At 34.5% G+C, this 12,730-nt stretch overlaps 1 protein-coding gene and 1 non-coding gene across 6 annotated transcripts; both read left to right on the forward strand.

Moving 5' to 3' along the window:
* Positions 1–2,915: 2,915 nt before the first annotated feature.
* LOC107853850 (protein TWIN LOV 1) lies at positions 2,916–8,774 on the forward strand. Of its 5 annotated transcripts, none has more exons than XM_047398691.1 (8): positions 2,916–2,983; positions 3,719–4,415; positions 5,122–5,329; positions 5,433–5,497; positions 5,608–5,687; positions 5,878–5,933; positions 6,023–6,086; positions 8,465–8,774. In XM_047398691.1, the coding sequence occupies exons 2-8, from the start codon at positions 3,836–3,838 to the stop codon at positions 8,609–8,611; spliced, it is 1,200 nt and encodes a 399-aa protein (XP_047254647.1). In that variant the 5' UTR covers positions 2,916–2,983; positions 3,719–3,835; the 3' UTR covers positions 8,612–8,774. The 5 variants fall into 5 exon arrangements, with proteins under 5 accessions (XP_047254647.1, XP_016554325.2, XP_047254648.1 ...); XM_016698839.2 differs by having other exon boundaries at positions 2,928–3,139; XM_047398692.1 differs by lacking the exon at positions 2,916–2,983 and adding an exon at positions 3,004–3,072.
* Positions 8,775–10,358: 1,584 nt separating this feature from the next.
* Positions 10,359–10,462, forward strand: LOC124889191. Its single transcript, XR_007047801.1, has one exon. It is a non-coding gene; the product is annotated as a U6 spliceosomal RNA (small nuclear RNA).
* Positions 10,463–12,730: the final 2,268 nt, after the last annotated feature.

Raw genomic sequence — 12,730 nt, forward strand, 5'->3', positions numbered from 1 at the left:
CCACAGACTCGAGAACTCTTCGGCAGAGAAAATAAAAGATATAAGAAGATATCAACGTCTAGTAGGGAAGTTAATCTATCTGACTCATACAAGGCCAGACATTGCATATGCTGTAAGTGTTGTGAGTCAGTTCATGCAGAATCCAACAAAAGATCATATGGAAGCTGTCTATAGAATTTTGCGATACTTGAAAAGAGCTCTAGGAAAAGGGCTTTTGTTCTCAAAGAATGAGAAAACTATCACCAAAGGCTATAAAGATGCAGATTGGGCAGGAGATCAATTGACTAGAAAATCAACAGCGGGGTATCTCACTTTTGTCGAAGGCAATCTTGTCACGTGGAGAAGTAAGAAGCAAAAGGTTGTCGCAAGGTCTAGTGCAGAAGCAGAATTTCGAGGGATGACCAATGGCTTGTGTGAGCTATTATGGATTAAATATGTTATGAAGGATATTAGAATTGAATACACAGGACCTATGAACTTGTTCTACAAGGTCGCAATTCAAATAACACAGAACCCCGTTCAATATGATCGCACTAAGCATGTTGAAATAGATCGACACTTCATTAAGGAGAAGTTAGATCAAAAGATTATACATTTTCCATTTGTCACGTCTGGAAGTCAGCTAGCAGATGTACTCACCAAGACTGTATCAGGAAAGGTCTTCCACACGATGATTGGCAAGTTAGGCATGATTGATATCTATGCACTGCCTTGAGGGAGAGTGTTGACATTAGGACTATTATGTATTTCTAGCAGGAGTGACAAAGAATTATTTGTATCTATATATACCTGTTTTAATAGATGAATAAAAACAACCGTACATAATCTAAATTTCTACAAATATGTAGGTCGTTTGACCAAATCATATCAATAATATGCTTTTAGTGTTGTTTTCTTTGCCGTCTGATTTATCATCTTATGATTTACAAACTAAAAGCTTCCGCATAACGCCCTCTCGATTTCGAACCCGTCCTCTCGATTTCGAACCCAACAAGTGGTATCAGAGCCTACGGTTTAAAGATCCAGTGGTTTGGTAAAACGAAGTTGAAGATAGGTTCAAAACGGTTCAAAATCAAGTTGCAACCAGTTTTGCGATAATGGGGATTTTGTTTAGCTACATGTGGAGAAAAGTTTCAACCATATTTTCAACATTACTGTTGCTGCATCTTTAAAAATTAAAAAAAAAAATTTAATTTTTAACCCATTTTTAACCATAATATTTTAAACTTTATTTTTAACCATGTCAAACAACAGTTATGGAGATTATATCAAGAACAAAGTTCATGCATGTGATGTGAAGAAAGCGGATCAAGTGAAAAAATCAAGCCAAAAAGGGGAGATTTGTTAGGGTTTTTATCCTGATTTTCTTATCAAAATTAAGTTTTACTTTTTCTTAGAAAGAAAGTAAAAGTAATCTTAAAAGAAAATATAAAACTTTTTCATATTTGACAAAACTCTTTCTTGAAGGAAAGGTTTTGGAACTCTATAAATAGAAAACCGCCCTTCTCATACAATAACACAATAACATCCACAATGTAGTCCTCAAAAGAGTCTGACTTAGGAGAGATTTCTCCTAATAGGTTCTATACCTTTTCAATATTAGTTTATTAGTTTATAATATGTAGGTCGTTTGACCAAATCATATCAATAATATGCTTTTTAGTGTTGTTTTCTTTGTCTTCTGATTTATCGTCTTATGATTTGCAAACTAAAAGCTTCCGCACGACGCCCTTTCGATTTTGAACCCAACACGTAGTACTATTTTCTAGTGAAATTTCATAAATGATGCTAAATTTAATTGGTAGGGTTAAAAGTCTTTGATTTTTTGCTGGATATACTGTAAATGGCTGAGTTGCTCATACTCTCTAAAAATGTGAACTTGATGATATTTTAAAGAGTTGAAGAAACATAGATAAATGACGATAAAAATTATAGTAGTAGTTTTCTTTGCTGGTAATAAAAGGTTTGTTTAAAAATTGACAAGCACAACTCAACCAAATACATATTAGTTATTGTTGACAAATATAGTACAACTGACAGCCAATATAGTTATGGTAGTAGCATAAATTTACTTTTGAAGTAAAAAAGAGAGAGAGAGAAAATTTTATTCAAACGTTAATCGAATCCTTCAAGACATCGCCAAGAAATTAATTACTAGAAGTTCCATAAGAAAATGAATAGAATTTCCAAAAAGCAATAAAAACTAAAAAGTTTTAACTTAATTAGCCATTCACTTAATAGTTTAAGTTGGTGTTTCATCATATATTTTGAAAATTCTATTCTAATATTTGTTTGATCATGAAATTTGCTTTCAAAAATTTATTTTCGAATTGTTTTCAAGTTCCCCAAACCGAAAACCGGCTTAGACCAATTTTCAGGAGAATTTTTTTTTTTTTTTAGCCACAAAACTTCAAATTATTTTCAAGTAAAATGCATATATATACAATTTCAAGTTCCAAACACAACAATTTGGTAAACTTAAAATTTTAAATTTCAAGTTTGAATTTATGATCATACAGAGACTAAATTAAAAAAATAAATATATAATATACATTTAATCGTGTATAATACATATGTTATACCTTATGAATGTCGACTAAAAAAGATAAACAATGAATATGGACGTCTATTCGTTAAAGAATCCAAATATAAGTCTTTGCATATGTAAACCACAATTGAAAATACCAAATAGTAATCACAATTAAAAATACTAAATAGTAACCATATATATTTCTAAAAATATATGACCAAATCGAAGGTAAATAAAAAATAATGTGGATTTTATATATATATATATATATATATATATATATATACATATATAACATACATTATGTTTAATACATATCTACTAGAAAAATAAACAGTAAATCCAAAGTGGTTATCTAGTAAAGATTCTCAAAAAATAAGTTTCATATTCCTAAACCGCTATTGAAAATACACAAAACAGTAACCATATACTCTAATAAAAAATCTGCTACATGTATGACTATTTCAAGACTTTGTTTCTCTTCTCTCTTTCCAATCACATTCAATTCCTTCAAAATACTCATAATAATTCATGATTGATAGGCATATTCTCAATTCTTCTTGTTCATTCAATACCTTAGATATTTTCCTTTTCACTTGATTTTACCTTGTAAGCTCTTCTTTCTCATGACCTTGTGAAAATAGATTAGACCCTTGTGGTCTAACTTTTTCTTGAATTCGGCAGATAGGGGAGATTTAATGTATTATACTGTCTTCTTTTATGTGTGGTTTATTATATCTATGTGCTATCATTGGGTATAATAAACTCTTAATTCATGTCTTTTTTTTGGATCCTGCCCATAGGTGTAATTTTTAGTATTATCATACTGTTATTTTCTTTGGTTTATTAAATTCTTTGTGCTCTCTTTTCAGAAGTTATGACTACGTAAAATAAATCTCTGTACTCCAATCATTTTCTCGATCCCACTTATAAGAGAAATTTTAGTGTACCATGCTGTCATTTCTTTATGTGAGGTTTATCAAATAACATGTGCTCTTTCTACTAGGTAGGCTGCTACAATAAACTTTTATAATCCGACTTTGGAGAGTTTTAGAGTATTGGACTATCTTTTATTTTACTTTATTTTTTATGTGGGGTTTATTAAATTCTATTCTATGTGCTATTTCTATGGTTTTCTTGTTTATTGATGATTTCTTTGTTCTTGTTTTTGTCTATGGGTTGAAGCAGAAGTTCCAAATTGCAGGCAGGGTATATTATACTAGGTGAAAGTGGTTGACACATGGGATTGGGGTCATTCTTTGTTGATAAAGTTACAATCTTTGAGCCAAAACAACTAGAATCAGTATGGAAAAATCACAACTTGGTTTAATTGAACAATCATTTAATGTTAAGTACTCAGATGGTGTTAGAGAGGCACTTGATGAATTGCCTGATAGTTTTACAATTACTGATCCTTCTATTTATGGTCATCCTATTGTTTATGCATCATGGGGTTTCTTGGAAGTGTTTGGTTATTCCAAGAATGAGGTTATTGGGAGGAATGGAAGGGTGTTTCAAGGTCCTAAGACTAATAGAAGATCAGTTATGGCGATTCGCGAGGCGATCCGTGAGGAGAGGGGTATACAAATCAGTTTGTTAAATTATAGGAAGGATGGGACACCCTTTTGGATGTTGTTTCATATGTGTCCTGTTTATAGTGAGAAGGATGGGAGGGTGGTTCATTTTTTGGGAGTTCAAGTGCCTATTTTGAGGAGGAGAAAGTCATTAGGTGGTGGAATTGGGAGAAAGGGAGGTGTATGTCATGATGGAGGTAATTGTAGGGAGGCTGTGTATAGGTGTTGTAGGAGGGAGGTTTGCTCGAATTCGATTATGGGAGTGGATAGAGCAGTATCAGTTGATTCAGTGGCAGGATTGGACCATACAGGTACATGTATATTCATAATGCTTCTTGAAAGTTTTCATTTTTGGTTGTTCATTGTAGTGGACTTATTGTTTGATTTTCATATTAAATATGCACATTAAGATGTTTGGGATTTTGTCGTTTGCCATAGTTGTTACATGATTTTGAAATTTGTTACAGTAATCTCCAATCATTTGGGTATTATAGTCTTTAGCTTATGATCCTAATTTCTTTGTAATATTGCTTTTGCTCCTTGAGCAACGGTAAAGTTGTCTCCTTGACCTATAGGTCATGGGTTCAAGCCGCGGAAGCAACCACTAATGCTTGAATTAGGTTAGGCCGTCTAATAACGGTGCGGCCCTTTCCCGGACCCTGCTAATGTGGGATGCTTTTGTGCACCGGGCTACCCTTGTTTCGTCTTAAGCTTAAATTCATGTTTTGAGTCAATTTCTCAGTTGCTGGGGTTAGGACTTGGTTATGCTTTGAGCTGCATACACCTTTCCCATTACTTTGTACTGGAGTTTCAAAGTGCAAATTAACAGTCTTAGTTTGTATGTATAAAGCGTAATATTTGTCCAGCTACCTTGTACTTCCCAATGATTTCCCATTTTTGCGCATTTGGATAATCTCTGTTTCATTTTCATTCCAAAAACCCTAGTGTAGAGTTTCATAGTTTTGTTGCCTGAGGTTCACTTCATAGAATTCCTTTCATAAGACTTATTTATCACAGACGTAGATGTTGAAGGGCCTTGTGAAGCAAGTGATCAAGAGAAGACAAAAGCCATTGTTATCGTCAACAACATAATGTCCGTGTTGGCAAACTACAGTGAGTTGAGAGGCAGACTGGTCAATGACAAGAGATGCTGTCAATCTGTAACGAGTCTGCTCAGTTCCTCCTTAACTATATCTTTTGGTAGAATAAAACAAAGCTTTGTATTGTGAGTTTTTTGAATTACCTAATCTTCTTGGTTTGATGACCATATGATCTGCTGCTGGATGGGCTTAACACTTTCTCTTGGAATATCTTCCTGAAACGTGCAGAACTGACGCGCAGTTACCAGACATGCCAATTGTCTATGCAAGTGACGCCTTCCTAAAATTAACAGGTGCTAAAGCTGTAGCTGATTTATACTAGTGTAAACTTGTGTTCATAGAAAGAGCATGAGGGCTTACGCTAACTAATATTGCTAACAGGAACCATTCTTTTCTTCAATAGGCTTCTTGAGACATGAAGTATTGGGCCGTAATTGTAGGTTTTTAAGCGGAGAAGATACAGACAGAGGCACACAACTTCAGGTAATATTTTTTATGCTGATCTGCTCTTATGTACTTAAGTTCGGCCTTTACATTTGTTAATTGCTACATATTGGGATGAGAGATTTAGTGCCCTTCGTATTTAGATTTTCTCAACAGGGGCAGGGCCAAGGGAAGGTATGCGGTTGAGCAGACGATCTCAATTCTTATTGCCTTTTTTGTCTCTTTGCAGATAAAACAATGTATCCAAAAAGAACAACCGTGTACTGTACATATCTTAAATTACAGGTTGATTCTGGTTCCTGCATGATATTCAGATAAGAATTGTTTCCTTGTTCTTTAGGCTCATCTCTTGGTGCCTGCATTTTTCCTTTCAGAAAAGATGGAACCCCATTTTGGAATTTTCTTCACATTTCACCGATCCGGAGTGCTTCAGGAAAGGTAATATTCTTAACTAATAGGTACATATTTTCCATCCTTTGGTTTATTTTTTTTAATAAGTAGGCCATGAATTTTTATAGGGAACATGGTCAGTAAGGATTCGTATAGGCGACCCCAACTTGTTTGGGATTGAAGCATACTAGTTGTTATAATTGTTGTAGGTTCATGTTTATAAGAATCTTAAGAAATGCCTGTTGAGGCAACAGAGGTATCTTAACATCTTTTAATATGTATCTTCTGTAGTTTGTTTAAATTGCATTTGTTGGTCTAGTGAGGAGTAATAAATTACTAATAATTTTATAACCACAAATGTGGTATCATAGAAGAACGCCCAACACGGGTGTGTTAGCCATGAACTAGATAAAAACAACAATACTGCTTTTGTATCTTGTGTAGCTTAATGAAGAAGTGATGATTTATATAGCCGATTCCAACTATTTTGGTACTGAGGTGTATCTGTAGTTGTTGTTGTGGTTGCCATATCTTGTGGATGAACTTATTGAGTTCACTTTTGTAGAGAAGTTGGTTCAGATAAAGAAGTGAGCCTAATAACTTCTTATTTCGCGTAAAAGCGAAAGGAAGCATACAAGAAGAGAACTGTTTGTATTTAAACTAGTAGAGTTAAATTTCTTTACTAAACAAGTTCAGAATAAACTATTATAGTCCCAAGAGTAAGTTGGTGGATGAGCCGAGACAAGCTATGTTTCAGTAGTTGAGTTTGTCCAGAGTTCCAAACCTAATTGTAGGTTCACTGGTGGCATAAATTAATGGTGTCGCTTCTTCCTTGATAAAATTATGCTGTTCTAATGATTCCCTCCTCCTATCAAGGTAGTATATAGTCTATTAACAAGCATATCCACATACTTTTTCAATGTAAACAACTTCTTGACGGGGTATTTTAGTTTAATGTCATGTCCATATTCTTCAACATGTTATTTTTTCCAATTTTACAAAATATGGGGTTCTGGATTAGAAATCTGCTGGTTACATTTTATGCATTATATTTGTCTTGGGGAGAGGTGATTAGATAGGACATGGCTCACTTGGAGCTTAATGAGGACATGACCCTAGATAGGTATTTTTATTATTACTCTCTTACTATCTTTCTCTTCGGTTTTAGTAGTACCCGTTGTTTTCTTTGCTTCAGTTATCATGTTATTCGTTGTCTCTACTTGTTCTCGTTTTCATTGTTTTCAACATGAAACTTATTCCGTACTGCATTTGCTTTACATGCTTGATTTTGATATGCTTACTCGAATCGAAGGTCTATCGGAAACAACCTCTCTACCTTTAAAAGGTAAGGCTGAACACACATTACCCTCCTCAGACCCCACTTGTGGGATTATACTGGGTATGTTATTGTTGTAGCCATTTGAAGAGTTCGTGTCATGAGAGATGCTTCAATCAAGATTCAAGATGTGAATTGGTTCTCAGGCATCAAGAGTAATTGGTTGACTAAAATTCTTCTTTGCTTTAGTATTTTGAAACGTAGATCTGAGATTAGTTCAATGTTTTCCTGAATAATCATTGCTCGAAATGTGTTGAGTTTTGTTGATAAGTAATGCTCACACGAAAAAATATCTATAATATTCTAAAGAGGAAACAGGAAGCGGGTATGGTTTTCGTTATGTGCTTAATATCTAGTTTGTGGTGAACTAGTGCTAGCCATAATGTTCAAAGAACATAGCAACAAAGGATTTTATGATGTGCACCCAAGTGTGTTGCCTAATGGTCAATAAAGTGAGTTGAGCACCATGAAGTCTCAGGTTCACTTCTCAGCAGAGCAGAGACAAAATACTGGGTGATTTTTTCCCATCTGTTCTAGCCTTGGTGGTCAGAGTTACCTAGAATCTAGTACCTGGTGCTGGTGGGAGGTGATACGCATCCTGCGGAGTTAGTGTGAGTGTGAGGTGCGCGTAAGTTGGCCTGGATACCATGGTTATTAAAAAAAAAAGGAGGATTTTACTATGTCTATCCAGTCTCCCGTAGATAACTGCAAGAGGCAGAGAATTTAGAAGAAGCTACCAGGGGAAGAAACAGAGGTAGAGAGCGAAACCAGTTGTTAATTGCGTTGCTTAGGTAGGTAATCAAGTTGAAATTTTTGTTGGACAAAGTCAATTAATTCAAATTAACCTAACAAAGCTCGGTGTCAATCCACTCCTCAATATTGGATTGAGACAGGTCTGAATGAAGCGACATGGACTGAGGATTCACATAACCGAACCCCACTAGCCTGCGATTGAGGCATAGTTGTCCTGTTGTTGTTGTTTGTTGTTGGAGCTCAGTGACCACATCTGCATAACTTAGGCTACTTCTTGTTGAATAGTTTAGTCCTACTTGTGCTAACCCCTTGTTGTTCTGTCTGTTTGGCTGCATAGGTTGCGTATTTTGTCGGCATTCAGATAGAAGACACTAGCGAGGCTAGGGGGAAACAAGGGCTAAATCCAGAGATGAGGCATCGCAGCGTTGTCGCTGCTGTAAAGGTTGCTGTGAGAGGCTGGTCAATGGGTGCAAGCACCTCCTAGTTCTTGAACAAGTTTCTTTCCTTTTTCTTTTTTGTTCTGATAAACAGACTGGTCTCTGCTACAAAATGTACTCTTATAGCTCATTGGTACTGGAAAAAAAAAGAAAAAAATAAACGTAAACAGTACGTTATGGTGATTTAAATTGAATCTTTTCTTTGTCATATATCCGGATGTTAGTGCAACATTTATGAGGAAATGATCACCTATGGCCCAAGTAAAGATGTTTGAGAGGTGGGATATAATGGGTTTGAGGAGAGGTAGAGGAAAAGAAGTATGGGGGAGGTGATTAGACAAGACATGACACAACTTCAGCTTACCGAGGATATGTCCTTAGATAGAAGGGTACGGAGGTCGCGGATTAGGATAGAAGGTTAGTAGGTAGATGAGTTTTGTCTCAATTTTCTCAGCATCAGGCTTGGTAGGAGTTTTGTAGCATTGCATCTGTCGTAATAGTAGTGGTGTGCTTGCAGTTTCTTGCTTTTGATATTTGCTACCTTCTGCCGTCTATTATGTTTCAACAATCGCATTATCTCGCCATTGTTATTGTCCTTTTTATGTATGTTTTGTACTACGTTCTTATTATTTGGCATGTTTTCTTCACTATTGTACTTTCTTTTATTCATCACTACTTGATATGCTGCACTAGAGCGGAGGGTCCTTTAGAAATATTCTCTCTACCTCCACGAGGTGGAGTATGGTCTGCATACATTGTACCCTCTCTAGATCCACTTGTGGAATTACACTGGGTATGTTGTTGTTGTTGATCCTTATAGCCACTTATAAATTGAATAGAAAAAAACGACATTTTCAAATCATTCCTCATTATTTGGCCAGTTATTTTTCACTACTGGCTTATCATCACTACTTGATCTGCTACACTTGCTTATCATCACTACTTTATCTGCTGCACTAGAGTTGAGGTTCTTTCGGAAATAGTCTCTCTACCTCCACAAGGCAGCGGTGTGATTTGTGAAAACTCTACACTCTTCAGACTTTATTTATGGAATTACACTGGATATGTTGTTGTTGATGATCTCTTATAGCCACTTAAATTAAATAGAAGAAAATGACATTTTCAAACCCCTTGGGTGTAAAAATAAACATCTCTTGTAAAAATAGAAACATGCATCTACGACAAAACCTAATTTCCCGGCACTTGTTCACCATACATCTATGACAATTATTAAATTCAACCAGTCTAATATTTACGAATGTTGTGGTTGGACTAGTCAGTTCATTTTTATGCAGAAAGAGAGCTTCATTTCATGTCTGATCTACCCATGCTTAGTTGATTTTGTCCATCAAAAATATGAAAATTGACCATAATATTATCATTTCTTGGGGGTTATTTGCTTTAAGGTATAATATTAGGGTAGCCGATATAATGGAGTCCCGACTTATTCGAATTCACACCGTGTAAGGTACATTCAAAGGGAAAGTACATTCTGACATAATTTTTTTTATACTCGCGACACGAACGAAACCTTTAATTAACAGTTAATGGATAACCTTCTTGGTAAAATTCTGCATACCGCCTAATACAACCTTTGGTCAGGTAGATATATAAAGCTTCATATTACCATCTTTTTTTTTTTCTGTAACTAACACTTGTCATTAGTCACCAATAAAATTATTACAACTTCATAGCATAATCATTCACAAATAGCTATCTAAAGAAAACAAATTCACTGCTAAAACAAAGCCTAAAGAAAATCTACATAATAACCAAATCAGAATTGAAATCCCTGTCCCCTTGAGGACATCCGATAAAATTGAAACAATATAGAGAAGATAAGCATGACTCTTGCACAACAATCGAAATCCTTGGGCTATTAGTATCAGCAGTTAAATACCTCCCATGAAAATGAAGTCGTGTAGTAAACACTACTTTTGTTCTTGCATCATTTTGAAACACCATACACTTTCATCTCACTAAGTCAATGATTCCCAGCAATTGGAAATGTATGTGTCTGATCATACTTCTTCTTAGTCTGTTTCTGAGTGGAACTTGTTCGAGTATTGATCTAAGTTCCAATGATTTGTCTGGCCATCTTAATTTGCATGACAAGGAATAGCCACGTATAGATAGAAACTACTAGAAACAAAGCTTTTTCCCAGAGGGAATCAACAGGAAATTTATATTATAGAGCGTGATTTTTCTATTCATTTTTCACCAAACTAGCTCACTAGAAAATTACACGTATAGATTCTCATTGAAACATTGGATAACTTTTATTTGTACGAATAGCCACTGAATATTTTTCAGTGGAAAATTCATTTGGAAAATAGTAATTTTTTAGTAGTGAGATTAGTTTGTATTGTAGTAAGAGTGGATCCCAGCACAATTTAGCAATAACAACATTATCTGCCCAGCATTGTATCTCATTCGTTGCATCGTTTATTATTATATTTTTGACAAAATTACTATAGATAATAAATTCTCCGAGTCAAGAAAATAATAATCGAGACAAAAAATTGAAGTAAGAAAATATAATATTTGATTTCAAATGTAGTAAGTGTTACAATCTGTATGATAATCCTTTGATTCTTTAAAGTAATATGAACTTGAACTTAAACTTGATTTGGATTTAAGGGGTTGTGTAGCTTGATCTTAAATGATGATTGCCACGAATGATTAATTCGTCAGAAACACTTGGATGATTGCCACGAATGATGAATATAAACAAGTAACTTGATTTTGAACAAAATTTCATTCGTTCTTGATCTTGAGCTTGATTGTTTGAACTTATAACTTGCAAATAATTATGATTTTTGATCCACGAGCTCACTTCTTGCTTCTTGCTTTTTGTTTCTCAGAATCCTTCTCTTTATGAATTATGAGGACCCCTATTGTAGACACCTAACTTTGTCCCTCCCGAAAATTCAATTTATTCATTTTCTTGTCAGGGGTGTGACACCTATTTATAGTTGGAGGGGTAAGACAAATGTGTGATTTGATTGGTCGATTTAAATTGACCAATCACATTATTTTAGTGACAAACTCTAATTTGATTGGTTAGAACATGTTATCTGCACACATGACATGATTTTAGTGGCTCATTTCATTTAATTTGGATTGCCACATCATATTGACACATGACATGCTATTAGTGACTCTTTTGATTTAGGCGGAACCCATCGACAGACACCGAAAATTTGCACGATCTTTTACTTTGGCACCTACACTAGACGTTGTTCATTTTTGGCACCTCAACTAATTTCCAAGTGTGTCATTTTGACATTTTTTGCCGAGTCAGTAAAAATATACAATGTGGGTGTATTACACGCACCAATAACGTGTAAAGTGATGAATTATCATCTGTCATTTTTCTCAATTTTTAAATAATTAATTTAAAGAAAAAATTACCTAAATAAACAACATAAGTTTCTAAACTTCTAAAAATCCCCCACTTCTTAAAAATTACTTAAATCCCAACATTTCATATTTTTTACTAATTGTGAGATACAAGTTAACCCTACAACTAAAAAGGCGGCTCTTTACCAAAAAATACTTCACATCTCCTCTTTGAACGTCGCAAAATCTGACCATTTTCTATCCATCTTCTCCATTTGATTCAAAAAATTCAATCAAGGTAATTTCCCCCCATAAAATCAGCTTCAATTTATTTAATTCCTTTTTTATGTTTTTTTTTTAATTTTTTTTTTACCGCAAGTAAAGCTATTTGAAAGTTGAGTATTTTGGTAGAGAGATTTCTTCAATTTCACTTTTTTTTTGCTTCATTATTTGAATTATCAGCATGAATAGAGAGTCTGGACCTTCTTTTAGTCTTGCGGTTTCTCAATTAGAATGTTTCAAAGAATCTCAAGAAGTTGTAAACTTTGTTTCGGGAGATTTTGACTATGAAATTGATGGTTTTCATGAAAATAGGTCAAAACATAGAAACGATCCCCGAAGTATGAAGAAATTACGTCAAAAGCTTGCTAAGAAGGATAAGAAAAAAGAAAGTGGTTCTAAGAAAAGAGGACACAACAGTCCTGAAAGTAAAGCTCCCGTCAAGAGAAGAAGAGTTGTTGAAGAAATTTGTAGAGATGAGCTTCCTAAGGTAATTGCATGTATAAATTTGTTCAATTTTAGGCCGAGATACATATTTTGTGATG

The sequence above is a fragment of the Capsicum annuum genome, chromosome 11, assembly GCF_002878395.1.
Source record: "Capsicum annuum cultivar UCD-10X-F1 chromosome 11, UCD10Xv1.1, whole genome shotgun sequence".
In the NCBI taxonomy this organism is placed as follows: Eukaryota; Viridiplantae; Streptophyta; class Magnoliopsida; order Solanales; family Solanaceae; genus Capsicum; species Capsicum annuum.